We start from the raw sequence: 19,779 nt of genomic DNA, 5'->3' as shown, positions 1-19,779 counted from the left end.
CTCCATTCTCATACGATTGGTGTCCAGTCTTCTCCTCTAATTGAGATATCGAAGGATCTTTATCAAAGATAACTTCGATCAGTGCAAATTTTATTTTGTAGGTACTCATTTTTCATGAACAGACGACGAGGAGATTGCAGCAACATCTCTAATAATCCTCAGTGGGATGTTTAAGTTCGAGAAATTGGCTCTAAGTACAATTTCTCTTGCTTTTTGTTAATGCTGTGCTGGGGCCATATTTTGCATTCGATGGCCTATTCCACATGTAATGATAAATCATCAATGCTATCCACCTTTTGAACATGCTACTCAACGATGCCAAATTCAACAACTTGCCATGGATTCATCCAATTTCTCTAGTCAAAACCGTGATAGAAGGCAATCTCTTCCTGTCTCCAGCTGACACATGTATAGACACAATGACGCATGTTACTTATTATGAACATGCACACACTGGTTCGCACATTTTTTTTTTCACTAATCCAACTTTCCCCTATCCAGATAATAAGTAAAAAAGCTATTCTTGATTGAAGCGTTTCATGCCAGATGCAAAGATAAAAAGCATGGAATTGATTAGATAGGAGGTCACTCATCAAGAGCTTGGGACGCATTCCGTGATCAAAGGCCAAGGATCATGCTTCAAAGCCAAGCCATGACTTGCTAACAAAGTGATTCGGTGTCGGTGAAATAAAGAGGCCTCTCGTTTGCCGAGCTAATGGTGGACAGACGGTATTATTCCGTGCTCAATGGCATCGCCCGCGTGCGCAGTCATTTGAATCCGTGGACGTGGTGGATCCCAACGGTCGAATTGGGACGTGTGATCCCAATCATTTCAAACCTCCAGACCGCGTCGTCAACTCCCTCACTTCTCTCCTGTTCCCCATCAGGTATGCCCCCATCGTATCTTGGTCCCACCGTGCTTCATCAGACGGTAAAATTTAAAAACGCGGACCAGTCCTACGCCGGATCGCTCCCCCCTGTTACATTATCCGATCTTGGATACTGTGTCTTCGAAGACATCAGACAGAATGTATTTCTGCCTACGTGGCGCTTAATAATTGGTTGGTTTTGAAAAGGTCGACCATGTGGGGACAAGGGATCGGGTCAAAAGGGCGTCAATTTAACGGGCCTTCGATTGTTAACGACGTTATCAGAAGGAGCAATGCTACGAGGCCCAAGAAAACGACACCAAATGTTCTCCTCATCTATGAGGTCAAAGCGGGTTGTGATGATTCACCAAATGTCACCGATTGTTGCAGCTTAGATCGGTTACAAAGGAAGAACCAAGCTACAAATGCTGGTGGATTTGGGTCCCGTAACTCGCATCCTTCACCGTATTTCGATCAGCTAGCGGAGAAGCCCCGTTAACGTCTTACTTTTGAATCCCTGGGGTTTTAAATGGCTTTGGTAGAACGACAATAGCTGCTGACAAACAAACAAACAAAATTTGCAGCAGCAGGCCCACGCGTATTAAAAAAAAATTTTAAGAACAAAATCCCGTCGCATCTACACGTTGCGTCTTAACATTCGCAAGAACAACTGTTTGCTGTTCCAATTCAGATAGCAGACGCTGGTGAAATTTCAACTACCACGCAACTCCCACTCCGCATTTAATAAACCCGTCGATTTGGTTTTCGAATGCTCTCCCTCGCACACTCCACGAGAACCCTGCCTCTCTCTATCTCTCTGCCTCCATATCTCTCGTCACCTTTCTCCGCTCCTTTGTTCACAGTTTTGGATCCGTGGTGAGAGCGAGACAACCGAGTCTATTTCCGGAGGCCTAGATCTCTCCGGCAAAGCTCCGCGAAACGCGTTGGGATTGGATCCTTGAGATCGCTTCGTTTTCCGGTGGCGGGGACTGCCATGGCGTCTTCCGGCAGGAGCTTTGGCTTGCGAGGCGGCGGAATGGGGTTGAAGGCTTTTAAGCTCACTGCGGAGGAGAGCATTAGCGATGAGATGGCTCTTAGAAAGGCTGAAGAAGCTGGTATGGATCCATCCCTCGTAGAAACGCCGGGGTTCCATCTTTACACTGCCTCCTCTTCAGCTTACTTAAATAGATGAAGATCTTTATTGTTTCTAATTTTAGCTTCAAGGAGGTTCGAAGCGGCACGATGGCTGAGGCAAATGGATCGGGGTGCGTTGGAAAGCCTGGCGACGGAGCCGTCGGAGGAGGAGTTCTGCGTCGTGTTGCGCAATGGCCTGATCCTCTGCAACATCCTCAACAGAGTCAATCCTGGCGCAGTTCCAAAGGTATATGACGTAAAATTTCACAGTTTAGTTCGTTGTTTCCGCTACTTTTCTTTTCTCTTTTTTTTTTTTTTTTTTTTTGGATTCCCTAGGAGAAAGATTCTTGAATACTTTGACTTCTTGATGTTTACCTCGATTCGGCCAATGCCCTTTTCTTGGTTATTCACTTGGCCTGTGCTGGAGTGGTGATTAGATTTATAAACCTAGTCATTTCTTGTTGGTCATGATGGAAGTTTGACGTTATTTTCATGTGTTGGATTAGTTTAAGTAATAATTTAATATTTCATATGAAAAATTTCAGTGGTGTCGACATTTGCATGTACCTGAAGTTGGGTAGAATTGGACTCACCAGATAATGAAACTTATTGGAGGGTGTTTATGCCATTCTAATTTGTAATATGGATCCTTTTGTTTATCATCTATGGCATGAGGCTGAAATGTTGGCAAATTGCTACTTTAAACGGACAATTATAATAGGGTAGGTATTGATTTATTTTGTTAGACAGCACATATTTATTGTAGATTGGATGTTTGTCTTTGCGAACGGTCCTATCCTTTAGGCGCAGCTTAGAATTCTTGGTGAAATAATTGCTTTGGAGGGATTGCTAAGTAAAGTGCTATCGTTGAAGGTTTTCCCCTTTAGAGAGAATTGGGTATGGTAGACACAAGCATCCTTTCTAAAGGGCATCATAAATTCATGTGATTAGCTTCAATGGATATAGAAATATGATCAGTTCAGGTAAGATGAGAAAGAAGTCATAGACTTGGTGCATGTTTGGTGTTGTTCTTGTCTCTCTTGAGATCCTCTTTTGGAAGATCTTTCAGTTTTTTGAATAGAAGAATTTCGTGGAAGGTTTGGTTTTTGGTAACCATGATTGCAGTACTACTTCTTTGTGTCACATCATTGATAAAGTTGATGCAATCATGTTGGAGACTTTGATATTGCCCAGGCTTGGTACTGAGCAATATTAAATGACTAGGGCTTGATTTAGGCTGAACTGCCCCGATCTGGTATAATCTAGATGGTTCAGGCCCAGTTGACAAAATCAGCATGTAATGAATCTTACTATAGTGGTTCATGACTGGTATGCAGCTGGTATGCCCATTCTTCGAACGGTGGTTTTAAATTATGGGATTGTAAGCCACAACTAGGAGGAAGTTTGAGTGAGAATATGATGGTTTTCGTGAACTTCTGTTTCCCATGTATTGGCCAAGCAATCTTTGGGATTAACAACGAGGGTTTAGATTGGATCCAAATATTCAGTTTGGGTGGGGTGTAGATATGGTTGTGTCTAAGTAAAATTTTGGTCCATAATCCCGACCAAAATGAGAAAGAAGCAAGAAATCACCATGAAGTGGGAACAAGAAATCACCATGAAGTGGGTTGAATTTGTTATGTTGAAAATATAGGAGTAATAGTTTCATAACAAGAAGAGAGGGGCCTACTTCACATCATTGCTAATTTTCATGTTAAGGTTTTTGTTTTTGAAAATATGGAAACCGAGGCAAAGCACTTGTTTGTTCATCCTATTTCACATTTGATTTTTTTTTTTGAAAACTATTTTTAAGTTTCTAAAAAAGTGAGCTCTCGGGACTCACATTCACCTAATTTTTTCCGAAAATAGGAACTACATAGCTATCATCACCATCTCTATAGCCACTGCTGCCACCATGTATTGATCCCTGCCACCACTTGTAGCTATCATTGCCACTCACCAGCCTTAATCATAGGCATGGAACACCGTACTGGGCCGAATCATCTGATACACCCCGAACCATACTAATCTCGTACTGTACCAATGCTTGATACACCATCTCATGCCATACCGAACTACATACCGACATTATAATAGATAGTATTGGTACAAGGTCTGGTACTGAGACGGCGAACCTTAATCATAGGCCTTGTCACCACCATTGGTGTAGCAGTCAAAAGCAACCGCCACAATCATTGCCACTGCCATAACTCAAGTGACTACCGAATAAGTTTTGGCTTTTGATTTTCAAAAAAACGGTTTGGGTTTTCAAAACTGGAAATTGGAGGTGATGCCAAAATGGAACCCAATTTTTTAGCCTCTTGTTGGAGCCACTTTATATTTAATCTTGATATTTTTTGAAAGAATTTATTCCATAATTAACTTTACCAAACCTTTTTTTTAAATCAATACGCCTTTTATCTTTAAATGTCTTAAAATGACATTTGTTTAATCAATACCAAAGCAATTCAAAACAGGGTGAAAGTTTTGTGGGCCAGCGATACGTTGCTTTGACATTGGAACCGTATGTATCATGTTGTGCTTTCTCACTAGTTGGCATGCATTAGCATGCACTCATCACCATGACATATCTGCTTATCCATAAGACACTAGCATGATGTGTGCTGGTCTATGCTGAGCTGCGTTGGACAGCATTCTAGTTGATAGCTTGACAAATCTTTTGTAGTTGGACCACTTGGACTAGAGATGAGACTGTGCAAGTTAACACACCAAAAGTAACAGGCATGACATACTACAAAGCAGTTGTAATTGCAATGGAGCAACATTTAATTAAATGTGGTCAAAGGAAAATATCTAAAATATGATCACATTTTTTTTCTTATGGACAATGGAAATGGCCATTCCAGTGGAGCACATTTTTTAGAGCAGGCAATGGCAATATGACTAGAAGCTTATTGAGAAATTTAGAGGGTGAAGTACAAGGCAATAGCAACTTCTTCTAGACTGGCAAGAATATCATGTTAGCAAAAGACCAAGTAAAGATGGCATTATTTTACATGCAGTTGTAATATGATATTATGACATGTTGCCTAACTACTAAATTAACAATTTGTGATCAAACTTGATAATTAAAATGTTTTTATTTTGGTTGGCTTCCAAGCATATTAAGTCATGGAAAATCCAAAAAAGTTACTTCATTGCAGAAAAGGTACCATATGATGAAATCATAGATTTTAGCATAAATATGAAATCTCAAGTAGTGGCATCTCTGTGAGAATATCATACAAGACTAAGCTTGAAGAAACTTAAATCCGTTTGAGCATCTCTAAGTTAAGACAGAGTGGAAGTGCTAATATGTAATTCTACATTGATGTCTCACTAGCTTTTGCTATTTTAGCCTGTCATGTGTAATCCATGCATAATGTATGCAGAAAATTCTTACATCCATGTATTGATACAACAAATATTTTACAATGTGTTACTCTCCCTTTCTGGTTCTCCTTAGGTTGAAAAGCGGGTATTGGGTGCTCAATACAATATTCAAGTGTATGATAGCATATACAAACTTGTGCTCCATAAGTGACAATAACAAGGAAGAGTATTTCCTGTGATTGGCTATTTTATATGTCTGTCTGTGCCTGCATGCATTTGTTGTATAATTGTACATTCTATCTCTTGTCAGATCTTTTCCACTGTTGATGTTATGCTGCCTGATAGTATAGAAGTCTAACGCCATGATGGGTTTGTTTGCTATTTTGTGACAACATCTCATTGCTGATAGATGTGATCCAATAGGTTGTAGAGAATCCTGTTGTCACTGTTGAATCTACCGATGGTGCAGCTCAGTCAGCAATTCAGTATTTTGAGAACATGAGAAATTTTCTTCTTGCGGTCGGTGAAATGAAGCTTTTGACATTTGAAGCATCAGATCTAGAAAAGGTATATCCTAACCTAGAACAAATCATCATAGTCAGAAAAAGGGGAAAAACTTGGTGTTCTTTCTCAAGAACCGACTAATCTCTCTAAGACATTGGTTTGATCGGGCCTGAGCGAGATAATGAACCAATGCTGTCTTAGTAAAAGAACCATTATGCAAGCAAAAACAGTTATTTTAATTGGCTGAAGAATGTGAATGACTGCTTTATTGGGCATGTATATTTAATCATGAACTTAATTGTGATTCAGTGTTCATTTCAATTTTTCATCTTGATTGGAATATTGCAATATATTTGCAGGGAGGATCATCAATTAAGGTTGTTGATTGTATCCTTTGTCTCAAAGGATACCATGAGTGGAAACTAGCTGGTGGAATAGGGGTCTGGAGGTATGGTGGGCTTGTAAAGATTACATCATCGAGCAAGGGTTCTCCTTCCACTTTGCTTGATGGTACTTCTGCTGAATTATATGATGCTTCAACTTTGCCACCCAACCAACAGCTATTGGAAATACTTGATTTAGTTACAGAGGTTTCCCTTGAAGAGTCCAATGCAGCTAATGCTCTCAGTCTCCTCTTCGATCAGTTTGGGCTGAGACTTCTACAGGCTTTTCTTACACAATACAGAGAGCTGGAGGACATACCTTTGAATGAAATGGTAGGTAAGATATCATTTCTTTTGTTTCACAGTTTTGCTGTGTTTCTCCATTCTCATCAATAAAAGATTCCGTTACTATTCTTGAAATTTTATACTGTTATGATGTATGCCAAAGATTTGTCTAAGAAACAATTGCTAAAAGGAAATTGTAACTCGTTTGCACATCAAGATGGCTTAATGTCAATAAGAATTATGAGTAAAACCTTTTTTTCTGAGAGATATGATGGGACTGCCACCTCCTAATCTGGAACACAGAATCTCTCCTGAGCAAACCAGCAGAACCAACTCTTGTTGTCATGGATCAAGTAAAGCTCAGTCATAGTAATCTTCATCATTAACTTATAATTCATACATTGCAAGGGATCAGATGTTCTCTTTAATATTCATGGATCAGAAAGCAAAAGTACTTCCCTATACGATTACAATTTTGGAGGAAAAAATATTTTCCAAATTTAGAAAATTGAACTTGCACTGTAAACATGCATGATTTTAAAAAATTTACTATTTGAATTTTGTAAAATTCTACATCATTCGGGTCTAATAATTTGTACTCCCAGTTACATCCTTTGCTCCTTGGTAATGGTTGCATGAACATAATGCACATAACGAACATTTCTTCAGGAAGCTGACATGATTGAATATGACCAATTGTCACCCTTATGAAAAAAGTAAATTATCTTTGGAAAATATGATCCATGAACTAACATGACAAAGTTGCATTATTTTTAAAACACTGGCATGCAATTGAACTGAAGATGGGATCATGGAAATTTACATAAAATGTGATTTTATCCATAAAAATTAGCAAACACTTGATGAAGCAAACTTTCTATATATTGCCAAAAATTTGATATATTCTTTGGATCTAGCATCAAAGATGACGTATGACCAAATGGACATCTAAATTTTTGACATCAAGAGTATAATTGTGGGCATGTGGAGGTGGGATGAACACAACATATGAACCAGACTGCAATGATACTTTGTTTACTTCCAATGGTCTTTGAAGTGTCTGGTCTGGGTATATTGAGTGGACTTTGCGATGGTCTTATGGCAAGCATATCATTGAGTCTCCCATAAATCAAAGGGTCTGAGTCAACTAAATACAGCAGCATCAGGTAGCTAGATCATGTCCAGAAGGTCTTAACTCTTGAGTTCATGTAAAGGGCCTGAGATGCTTATTTTGTACCCCAGCTAAAATTTGAAGAGACCATTTTCAGGGAGATTGCAATATATGCTTACAAAGTCTAGCCAAATAGGACTCAATATACTATGGGTATGATATACCACCAACGGTTACCTTATCAAACTGATATATAGCTTTGTTCAATCCGAACATTACACAACCAAATAGAGAAAAGAAAATAAAAATACTAATCTAATAAGTAGTAAGATATTTAGTAATGTAGTCACTGTGGTGAACATCCACTATAGCAAGTAAAGAGTGCTAGATTTCTTTTCCCATAGAGCAGGCTACTCAACAAATTCTGTTTCAGATATACTGCTCATTTGTCTGAAATTTACAAATGCTATCAAGACAGGCACGTGGACATGCATTTAAATAGGTATATTTAGTTGGCCGCAGGATGCAAATTTTAATGCTGTATATACATAACTGGCTATGTTGGCATGCTTGTAAACTGGTTTCATGGCAACTGTAGCTATCAAATAGGCATATTCATATTTGATTGTGTACAATTACATGTCTTATCTGTGCCAGAAATACTTCAGTTTTCTCTCTGATAAATCTAAACCTTTCATGGGCAAGTCTTTGCACTCATGTTTTCTCTTTGTTCTGTCAAACAATTTAAACTGTCTAATTTGGCTTTTTATGCTGTAGCTCATTGATTGGGTGCTTGAGCAAGCTGTTAAAGAGTTTTGTATGCTGCTTGTGTCTCAAAGAAATCAGGTAACCATTATGACAGTTATTTATGCACCTCTATGATTCCAGAAATTATTAATTTTTGAGTGATATAAGAGGGTGTCTTAACAGATTCTGATCAGTTCTGTTACAGTTATCAGACTAGGGAGTAATGATTGAAAGAGGCTAAAACCTGAAGGAGAAAAAACTGACGGCAGCACTTCATTTTGAACCAAGAAAAGGATGTTGCCAATGGAATTAATATTTGATAAATTCTTTAGTTGAAACTGGTTTCATGGTGACCACATTTTCCAAAGTGATCCTTGTATTGATAACATTTGTATCTTTATAATAAATTAATCATCAGTCGTGCTGGTTTAAATAAATTCATTTTTCTTTTCCGTGATAAGTTATTTATTACTTTCTAAAAAATTTTAAAAAAATTCTGCTATTTGTATGGTTATTTTAGTTGTTACAAATTGTCGAAAATTAGCCATTCTTTGGTGTTGTATACAGTGCAGCAACTGATACCCATGGCGGAACATATTAACCGTTGAAGATAATTAGACATCAAATTCATGTTATTATAATTAATGCAGATTGGCGTGTTAATGGAAGTATGTCACAGAAGCAGATCTGAACATGGACCAAGCTGTAGACCTAGGCCTGTGGCTTGATTTTGTCTGAAATGTAGGATCGATTCCTGAATCAAGTCAAATATGTCTAACACAGCTAAAACAGTCAATTTAGACTCCTATAAAATGTTAATATGTCAAAGCTAGCTCATGAAAATTTGGATCTTGTTAAACACTGCTTCATTGAGTAAGAGTGGGTTGATTCTACATTCAGATCCTCAACCTGTGAGACTAATCAAGAACTGGACCTGACTTGACTCAACACCCTACTTTTCAATAACAACGTATGGTGGAGGATTGCAATGCAAAAGGGAGAGAGGGAATGCAACTTTCTTTTATTGCTGGATGACTACAACAGCATGGTTCAGTATTCTTGTTTCATGTTCTGTTTTTTTTCCCCCAGAAAAAGGAACTGGTTGACATACAGATATTGCTTAAACTTTAAAGCATGAGTCCCTATTACATGTATGTAATTATGGCATAAAATAAAATGATAGATACATATGAATGGAGGAATGTTTATAGATGCATTTTTCATGTATCTGTTCATATGGAAGCATGCATTATCTGCATAGAGATTCACAATTTAATACCTATTTTCTGTTTAGATATCACAAAAGATTAGTACATATAACAGATTATTAGTACGGAGCTATTGAACAAACTTGGTTTCTTAGAAAGTTAGGTATTAGAGGTAATTAGCTTTTATTGTTAACTAAGAGTTTGCTAAACCTCTTCATGTAGGCTGTTTACATTTTTGTCTTGCTGCTTTGCAATGCAGGACGTGATAATATTACATATGCAAGTCATTTTTTCTGTGATTACAATCTAGTTTGATTGAATGATAATATCTGTTCTTTTTACCTGTTTTTGAGAAATCCATCAGTGTTGGGTGTCGGTTTATCTTTGGTACTGGCTAAGACCCAGAAAAGGGCAAGAAAACAACCATTTATAGAGATGCTAACAGATATACAAACCAAAAGAAACACACAGAATTGATCTAAAAAATGAGATACGAACACGAAGAGCAGCACCTGATGACCGGTTCTTTTGTTATCTTAATTAGTCAGTCCATTTTGAACATGCAGCATAATTAGCTTAACTGTAAAAGTTTTAGGCATCCAAGCGATGGCATGATGACTGAGTCTTTAGGATTGTTCTATGAGTGCTGGTGGGAGTTGCAAGGACTAGAACTTTATACCTAGAAAGACAACATCATACTCCTTTCAAGAGAGTGGCCACTTATGATTCACTATATTTATTTTGCTGTCAACTTGTGAGTATGAATGTAATAGCCATAGTTGGAGAGGCTTGGAATTTTTCTTCCAAGAAGCATTTAATTGATCATGCTAATTTGCAATAAGTGCCATCGTTGAATCCTGAAGTATTCCATTAATTGCTAGCTATTGTGCATAATTTTGATTGTTTCTTTGTCTTTGATTGCTATTGATACCTTCACCAGCTAGGGTTGCTTTTGAAGAGAACACTGAAGGACTGCAGCAAAACCATATCGAAGCCAGAGTTGGTTGAGATTGTTGTGAGATTCCTTAAAGAAAATAGTTGTCGCTTGTCTTCTTTCTCAAAGTTCTGTTTCTGTGGTGGTCCCGCAAATGCTGATGGAGAGGAAAGGCTTGCACATCAGCAGAAGGAACTAGAGGTAAAGATATATTATCTGTCAATTTTACCGATTCATGAGGATAGTCAGATATAGAACATATTATGAATATGCATGATTTCTTTGGAGCCATGTTTATAGACGTTTTGTGCGACTTAGTCCCATGTTTGGCATCTTGGCAATGTCAGATTCCTAGTATGTGGAAAGTTTGCCATGGTCCCAGGATAATTTGGAAAATATTACATCAAAGATTTCTTAAAACTTTGTAATAGTTAGTTAATAATTATGCTAGTGAATACAGAAGGAAGGATGGGAAGACAACAACAATCAAAGTCGTCAGCAAGCGAGCAACAGAAGAAACAGCAATAAAAACAACATTAACAGATAATCCATGATTACTTTGAGAAGTAGTTGTGAAGGATAAAATAGCTAGGGAACACTGAATTAGTGTACAATCTGTGAATGAATTATTTATCTGTTGACATTTGGAAGAACCATATAGAGATTAAGATTTTGATTATAATTAGAAATTGCCTAGAAGAGGCAACAACAAGAATCAGTATCAGCAGACATCCCAGCAGCAGCAGCACCAATACAAGTTACAACAAACAACTTGGTGCTTGTTAGTTATTATCTGCAACTCTCATTTCTTGGAGTTACAATAATGATCTTATTATAAAATTTTCAGAAGTTGAAATTCTCCTTTTGTGAAATGAAAGTTAAAGTTGAATGCAGTCAGACAAGATGGGAAGAGGATCTTAAGAAGCTTGGTAAGAAAATGAAATTGTTATGACTTCTTTTTTGTATTTTTTTTTTAAATATTAATTCATCATTTGACTTCATTTTGTGTCATTGTTATTACCTTAGAACACCATATGCAATGCCTCCAAGTGAACACTTCTTCCTACCATAAATTGCTTGAGGAAAATCGTCTGCTTCACAATCAAGTGCAAGATCTTAAAGGTAACTACTGATTTTTCCTATGTTCAATCTCTTATTAGTTCATATAGATCAAAAGCTTATTTGGTACAATGTGGAATTCTACACAGGTAACATTAGGGTGTACTGTCGAGTGAGGCCTTTCTTATCAAATCAATGTGATGGAAAATCTACCATTGATCATATTGGAGAAAATGGAAGTATCATGATTGTGAATCCTCAAAAGCCAGGGAAGGATGCGAGGAAGATATTTTCATTCAACAAAGTATTTGGAGCTAATGCCACGCAAAGTATAACTTTCAGACTTGGGTTTTGATTGTAGTCATGATTTGATTAGCTAAATATAGTTTATGAAGAATTCATGTTGTAAGGGGGAAAAAACTATTTTTTTAGAGTGCACAAATAAAAAATGTCATCAATTGTTTTAATTCTTTGCTGATAAGGCAATGCACTCTTCAGCCATTCAAAACTAATAGAATGCATGGAAAAATTTCTTGCAAAAGAGAAAAACTGCATTGATGACAGAGAGTGGGAGCAATTAGCTGTTCTATGTCCCGGGAGGAATAAGTTGTTCTACAACAGTTTTTAATTTTGTCTATGAGGTTGGGATGCATTTTAATAATGTGCTTCATCTATAGAATCGAAATGTACACTTTCTTTATCAATCTCTAAATTAGTATTGGTAATGACTTTCATCGATATTACGTTATTCATATTTGATTTTTAAAATAGAAATTAATGATGGTTTGATTTCTGGCAGATGAAGTATTTGCTGATACCCAACCTTTGATCAGATCTGTAATGGATGGTTACAATGTCTGTATCTTTGCATATGGACAAACAGGCTCTGGGAAGACATATACAATGGTACGATTATTTAGAATGGTTAAGATTTTAATCTGCATACATGCACATTTGCATGTCTGTGTTGGTGCTGTTGGCCGTAAGTCTGGATATCTGTTTTGACATTGGGATGTGCACACAGACACATGTGCGTGCATGCGTGCTTGTAAACAAAAACAGATCCATACACACACTAGGCATGCATCAGACTACTTTTATATGAAACCAGAGCTGCTTGATGCTGCCTTGTGATTAAATATTATTTTGGCTCCTGATATGAATTGATTTTTCTCCTTTCTGACCATAGTTGTTTGAGGATGAAATTGTGTATCAACATGAGCATACTGGTATGAGCACACAGGATATGCATATAGAGAGACATCCTATGAAACAAAGTTATTGATGCTCCTCCTCCCGATTTGACTAGATATTATTTTGTTTTCAAAAAATGTTTAGAATGCAGAGAATTATTACCTTCTCCTACTTGATCTATGTGGTTGTTGCCGATGGGACTTTAGTCTGCTGGTTGGCACCTGTCTCCTAAGCGCTTGTGCTGGGAGAGGCCCTGACTTTCAGTCACTAACATGACACTTTCACAATTATTATTGAAAAAGAAAAAAGATTTTTGTGATCATTGCCTAAGGTTATCATAATTACTTGTAATGGATGGGCTAAATTAATCAGTTTTTATTCTGTGATCCATTCATTTGATTCTATTTATGCAAAGAACTTTTTCTACAAATAAGCTCTGTAACGTTTATACACAAACATAAGATTTCTTAAGTTCTGCATTTTTCAGCCTTTCTTTAATACCACATCCAGATTAGTTCAGAGTCCTTGCAGTATCAGTATCAGTATCCTTCTACAGTTAAAAATTATTAGGCTACTGCTGGCATGGCAATGCATTTAACACATGAAAATTGTAGTTCTTGAAACAAACATTATCTTGAGATCACACTTTAGTGATGCGCAGTTTTGCTTTCCAGAGTGGTCCAGACATGACAACAGAGGAAACATGGGGTGTGAACTATCGAGCACTTAATGATCTATTCTGCATATCAAGGTCAAGGGCTGATCTTGTCTCGTATGATGTGAGTGTCCAGATGATTGAGATATACAATGAACAAGTGAGGGATCTTTTGGTGGCTCATGGTTCTAACAGAAGATATCCTTTTCTACTATTTACAGTTTTATAATGATTTTATTTTTTTCCTTGATTGCAAAAATAACAATTAAACTCTGAATAATGCAATAAAATATTTTTGCCCTTAAAACATTAATACTGTGATTTAATGAGGTAGACAACTTGATTTATCTGTCAGATTTGGGCATTTCCCTGACCTTTAATACACTTGAGATAAGGAACAATTCTCAATTAAATGGACTCAACATACCTGACGCAAGCTTAGTTTCTGTGAAATGCACACAAGATGTTCTGGAATTAATGAAAATTGGCCAGGGAAATCGTGCAGTTGGCGCTACTGCATTAAATGAACGCAGCAGCCGATCTCACAGGTACTTCCAAATTATCATTAGGTTTTATCACCTCTCGAAATGGTCAAGGATGGTCCTTTAATATTGTTTAAAGCGGTTATCCTCTTGTTCACATGGTGTAATCTAAAAGCCATGAAAGTGCTCTACTTGATTTAGTTTACAAAAACACACTAAAGTAGCATGGCCTATTATCAGATCTTACTCATGGCTCTAGTTCATTATTCAAGGTTTTAAGTATCGTGGTAGATGGAAACTATCTGGTAATTATACATTTAATCTGTTTTTGTTTTCTTTTTAATAAACCGACCATCATGAATGCCCCTTATTAATTAGTACAGCATGAGCAGCACTTTTTAGTCTGCATTTGTAGGGATAAAACTAAAACAAACAACATCATGAATAACTGACAAAAAACAATGACTTATTTTTTGATTGGCAATAAAACATGAATAAGCTACACCAATTGTTTTGGAACTAATTGAAGTGCTTAGCCTGGCTATAGGCTCCACATGGCATGCATGAATATCTAAATATTTAAGTTATCTAGAATTTCTAGTAAAGATAAGAGGAACTATTGGCACAATGCATAAAAACTTAGGTGAGTAGAAAAAGATCATTAATGATTAGGTAATCATGATGGCAGAAATATTACTTTATCATCAATGATGTTAAATTAGCATTATATTTCCTGTTTAACAAACAGATGTGTTTATACCTACTTCAATGATTTCTCTTTGCATAGTGCTCATAATTATCTGATGATCCTCCTCTTTTCTCCAGTGTGTTGACAGTTCATGTTCAAGGCAGAGAGTTAGCAACTGATTCTATCATAAGAGGCTGCCTTCATCTGGTAGATCTTGCAGGAAGTGAAAGGGTGGATAAGTCTGAAGCTACTGGAGAAAGATTGAGGGAAGCTCAACACATAAATAGATCACTTTCTGCACTAGGAGACGTTATCTCTGCACTTGCACAGAAGAGCTCCCACATTCCATATAGAAATAGCAAACTTACACAAGTGCTGCAAGATGCTCTAGGTACTGAAAACTTCTAACTTACATTGGACTTTTGGAACATCACTCCCACTAAAATTCATGGCAATTACAGGATGCTTCCAAATTTTATCAAGTATCTCTTCAGGTTTCTTCCTATACTTGATCTCAAGTGAACACATACAGGAACAAATTGCTTATATACCAAACTGTTGCTGACTGATGATATTAGAGAAACTTATAAATCTGTGAATCACATTCACACAAGCTATTTTTTATTTTCTGAGAACTCAAAATGGTTATTACCTTTTTTTCTTTATTTTTCAAACTATTATTGCTTTGCATAAAGGTCATGACATTTTAGTAATATGGTGCAAACAAAAATTATAAAACCAGCCAGCATGATTATTTGTGCTCTTAATAACGGACTAATTTTTTATTCTACAGATAGATCTTTTTCAAGAGAAAGTCCAGAATTATACTTTTTGCGAAAAAAAGATTTTCATTCATATATTTTTAGGGTTAGTAGGTAGTCTATGTGGATAAGTGGCATGCCTACAGATCTAGTCCTTACTCTTTAGCAATGTAAGCACAAAAAGGCTGGAAGGCAAGCTTTGTACCTTTACTATCAGTTACAACAATTTCTTCCTAAAAAAAATTTAAATTGGAAGGCATCAGCACATGGAAATCTTGAACAGATTTAAATAGTCCTTTGTATTTTAAGTAAGATGTTTGAAAGATTAGTTTCTCTTGAAAAGCCTGCATATGCCGCATTCAGGTTGGTGAAACTTGTTTGTTTCAAAACAATGGATTTATATTCTCAGTATGACACAGGTGCTGCTTCTTTCAGTAGACAATTAAATAGAAAAAATGCTAATTTTTTCAAACTGACTAAGCAATGCATTTTATAGAAAAAAACTAACAATAAGAATATATCTTCTAAAATTTGTTTTGTAGCTTATCTCAATATCATTCTTCTAACCATGTTTTTCTGTTTTATTTTATGTTTTTATTTTTAATGTAGGTGGGCAGGCTAAGACTTTGATGTTTGTACATATAAATCCAGAGGTTAATGCTTTTGGAGAAACAATTAGCACACTTAAGTTTGCAGAGCGTGTTGCCTCTGTAGAGCTTGGGGCAGCTCGTGCTAATAAAGAAGTTGGTGAAGTTAGAGAACTTAAAGAGGAGGTTTGCCCTATGGTCTTGAGCCAGTTCAGAGTAAGGCATAACTGTTTATTGGTAGGATACTAAATATGATATTCCTTCTTGCTCAGATCTCTAAACTGAAATCAGCATTAGAAGGTAAACAATCTGAAACAGAACTGAGAGGTTACTACCGGATTACTTTGGAGGAGCAAAATTCAAAAGTAAGATCACCTTATTCTAGCAGTAGCAACTCAAAAATTGAAGGTGCTCAACAACGAACAGGCAATGCTAGAATGACTGAGGAGGTATCTTATACATCCTTAAACAACCTTTAGCACAAAGTACTTTAAAACTCAGTTCTTAGATTAATTGAGTTAGAGCCTTGGAGGGTTTGCTTCAAATTAGGTTATTATGCAGCATAGAAATTAGTGCAATTTCCTGTATTTGAACTTGTATTCCTCTCTCCATCTGGACACATTCCTAGGATAAAGGAGACTTTGAAGATTCCTGTCTTCACTGCATGAGTTAAAATTGCATGATTAATAAAGTAGGTTTTCATCCTTTTGCTAATAGTTATTTTGGACAGAATTTAATCACCAATTCAGAAGGTTGGTGTCAGATTAACAGTGGATGTGGAACAATATCACTTTTTTAAAGTATACCATGATCACCCCTATGGCCAACTTAGCACATATGGGATAAAGCTTGCTGGTTCATCTGATGACATAACCTTCTAGGCATGTTAATTGCATAAGCTGCGTGGGGGGGGTAAGACTTTGGTTACAATTTACAAATTAGAAAACTACTTGATATCTTCTACCAATTTATTTGTGGCACTTTGGTAATTTCTGTAGCAAATGCATTCGTGCATAATGTTATTATTTTAGGGGTGCCATATTACTGAACTTCGATTGGAAATTCATGCTTAAATAAGAGATGGTTTTCACTTGGTGAAGGTTGGGTTTGATGGACAGAAAAAAGTAGTATTGTTATTAACATAAAGAGTATAATTTGGCCTTGTTGGGGTTTGATAGACAGAAAAGAATAGTATTGTTATTAACATAAAGAGTATAATTGGCCTTGTGCAATCCTTTCATTATTTAATTTGTAAACTTGGTTAAATAGTCTAAACTCCATTCAGATTTTGATTAATCATAAGTAAGTGTCATTCCCTTGTCATGTCAGGATCAAAATGATTTGATCATCCTCATTATGTAGGATAAGAGTAGGGTATTGTCCCGAGAATCTTTAGATAGTTTCAGTGATAGGTTTTCTTATTTTTCACATATATGTTAACATACTCTTGTTGAAGTCAATGGATATTGCTTTTGGAACCTAGGATCATTAGCCAGTCTTCGTTACTGTTGAACACTTGGTAATGCAGAAGGTGAAGGCAGCAGGCCTGATATCATTCAGGCTTAAGAAAACTTCTAGTGAAGAAAAGAAAGCAGCGCTGGAATCCACCAGAAATTGGAGAAAATTTTATAGTATCACTAAATCTCTTTCTCAACCGGTACAGCACAATGAATATTTATAGTAGCTGTTCCTATTCTTGCAAGGAAGAAGACTTGTAGACAACTTTGTGAGCAAAAATTTTAAAAGATAATTTATTGGACGAAGAGTGACTTAATTACTGATATAAAGCATGCAAAATAAACAACCAAAAGTAAGATCAAAGTCTAACGGTTTCCGATAAATTTGCTGCTCAAGTAATTCATTCCTGTTCTACATCATTTCTTGATGTCAATCCTTATAAAATTGGTCCACATTCTATGCAAAACCAACTTTAGTTATGGGAAGCGCCTTTTTTCTTTAAACAACCTAGAAGGCTGACTATTGGGTAGGGAGCACCTTTTAAACAACTATGTTTGTGCAAGTGCAAACAACCCTCCAAGGTGCTTCTAAACAAGTAAGATTAAGAAGGCAAAGGCATACCAGTGTGAGCAGTATTCATGATCTGGGCTCATGTTATAAGACAGAATCAATTAAACTGTGGTCTGCATGATGGCAGCATTTATGAACAAGTGGATAAAACAAGTTCCAACATTTGATATTTTTTTTCTTCTTTTATGCTGCTGTGCAGTTCAGAAGCTGTTCATCAGGAAAGCAGAGAAGGCCGCGTTATTCCTCTGCATTATTCAATAAAGAACTTGATGCACAATCACCTTCTAATGCTGAAGAGAGCTACCGCAACTCCATTATGCTGAGGTCCACATCTCCTCCGCTAAGAAGATCATTATCCACTGACCGTGCTGCCATCATTAAGAGCAAGCCTAAGATTGTAAACATCGATGATAGGCCCGTATCAAGATTGCAGTTTCCAGATAAATCATCCATTAACAGATCCAGTGCCACAAAATCATCAGCACTAACAAATAGGAGTTCGAGCGTATGTTGGAACCCTCAAGAGATTAGCAATTTAAGGACAGCCTTTTCTGAACATGAAGAAAAGCAGCTCAAGTCAGCACTTAATGTCAGACAAGGTGGCATCAGGAAGAATATGGCAGAGAGTAGGATCAAGTCAAAGCATCAGCAACCATTTGGGTCTCAAAGGTTCGACTTTGATAGTGGGGGCAGGGAAGAGTCACGTAAGAAGAGCAATTTTTATGAAACAGAAAATGAGTGCAGCCTTGTTGAGTCTCCTGTATATGGTAGTCCTCGGGCAAAACAGTTAAAGCATCACATGACAAGAATCTCCCAAAATGTTGAACCTAGGTGTTTGTTTTCCTCCTCAACCATACCAGTTTGCTGCCTCTCCATTGTACTTGTCATTATTAATGGATGCTGATGTATTTCTACTACTAAAAGGTGGTTGTGCTTGTTTCAGGGTCTTAGTTCAGGCTGTGGAGCCGCTGTCCAGCGGGAAGCATGAGAACAAGCTTCGAAATGGTGCAGTTCACAATGGAAAGAAGGAAAGCACTGATAGTATTGAACCTGACTTCAGACGGAGCAGATCATTGCCTCGTGGAAAATTTACACTATCATGAGATTTCAACCTTCCACCAGAGGCAAATTAGCTTTTTTAGCGAGGGTGGGTGGAAAAGGTGAAGAAGGAATAATGTATCCGAACGAAATTAAGTAAATGTTTTCAAGTTGTATTGATTGAGCAATTGCATTATTCTTTGGATACACTGGAATTAGTATATTAGCTATAGGCAGTCTGTTTAGTAGTTAACAATAAGCATAAGCCAGTTGGGTGCTAATGGTTGACTCAATGAGCCCTTTGATGATACTTCAGATTTCCTTGCTTCTGGGTCTTAAAAGACAGATGCTAAATCTGTTAATTTTAAGTTGCTAGATAAAATCAGAGAAAAAGGCTTTTGTTCTGTGAAAAACTATTTGATTATCTTCTGCCTGCCATCAGAGCTATAGATTCAGAGGTTTTTGATGCGCCCTTTTAAAGAGAAGAATATGCTACTTCCTGGTGGACCCTGGGGCTGGAAACTGTGCTTGGGTGCCTGTTATTGGGAAGCTATAGGCACCACTGGGGATTCTGAATTTTATTCCCAGAATAATGGCATGTGCTATGACCGAACATGACCTCACCCAAGCCCGTTCTACATGTTGAGAAAGTCCCAAGTTCTTAAGGTTTTGATTAGTTCGGGATAATCTAGTTAGGAAAAATAAATATCATATCACATTATCATATGTGGTTCGAAAAATGAAAGCGAGAGATGATAAAAAAATTAGTAGATCATTTA

General features: G+C 36.9%; 1 protein-coding gene across 1 annotated transcript; it reads left to right on the top strand.

The window, feature by feature from the left end:
• The first annotated feature begins 1,656 nt into the window (after nt 1-1,656).
• On the top strand, nt 1,657-19,353 carry LOC105060765 (kinesin-like protein KIN-14F). The gene is made up of 17 exons (XM_073257589.1): nt 1,657-1,984; nt 2,087-2,250; nt 5,760-5,903; nt 6,200-6,556; nt 8,397-8,465; nt 10,515-10,709; nt 11,356-11,437; nt 11,535-11,630; nt 11,717-11,896; nt 12,367-12,473; nt 13,436-13,615; nt 13,801-13,964; nt 14,724-14,977; nt 15,957-16,120; nt 16,207-16,383; nt 18,162-18,793; nt 18,906-19,353. Exons 1-17 carry the CDS (start codon nt 1,864-1,866, stop codon nt 19,063-19,065), a joined length of 3,246 nt encoding a protein of 1,081 aa, XP_073113690.1. The 5' UTR covers nt 1,657-1,863; the 3' UTR covers nt 19,066-19,353.
• Nucleotides 19,354-19,779: the final 426 nt, after the last annotated feature.

Source organism: Elaeis guineensis, chromosome 1, assembly GCF_000442705.2.
Source record: "Elaeis guineensis isolate ETL-2024a chromosome 1, EG11, whole genome shotgun sequence".
Taxonomy (NCBI): Eukaryota; Viridiplantae; Streptophyta; class Magnoliopsida; order Arecales; family Arecaceae; genus Elaeis; species Elaeis guineensis.
This window is presented reverse-complemented; position numbering and strand designations above follow the sequence as displayed.

What these genes read in the sequence shown, in the direction of transcription:
- LOC105060765 (XM_073257589.1), top strand. Translation starts at nt 1,864, where the DNA reads ATGGCGTCTTCCGGCAGGAGCTTTGGCTTGCGAGGCGGCGGAATGGGG. An exon ending in ATCAGCAGAAGGAACTAGAG is followed by an intron (nt 10,710 to 11,355) that starts GTAAAGATATAT and finishes TAAAATTTTCAG; the next exon opens with AAGTTGAAATTCTCCTTTTG. An exon ending in TTAGAGAACTTAAAGAGGAG is followed by an intron (nt 16,121 to 16,206) that starts GTTTGCCCTATG and finishes CTTCTTGCTCAG; the next exon opens with ATCTCTAAACTGAAATCAGC.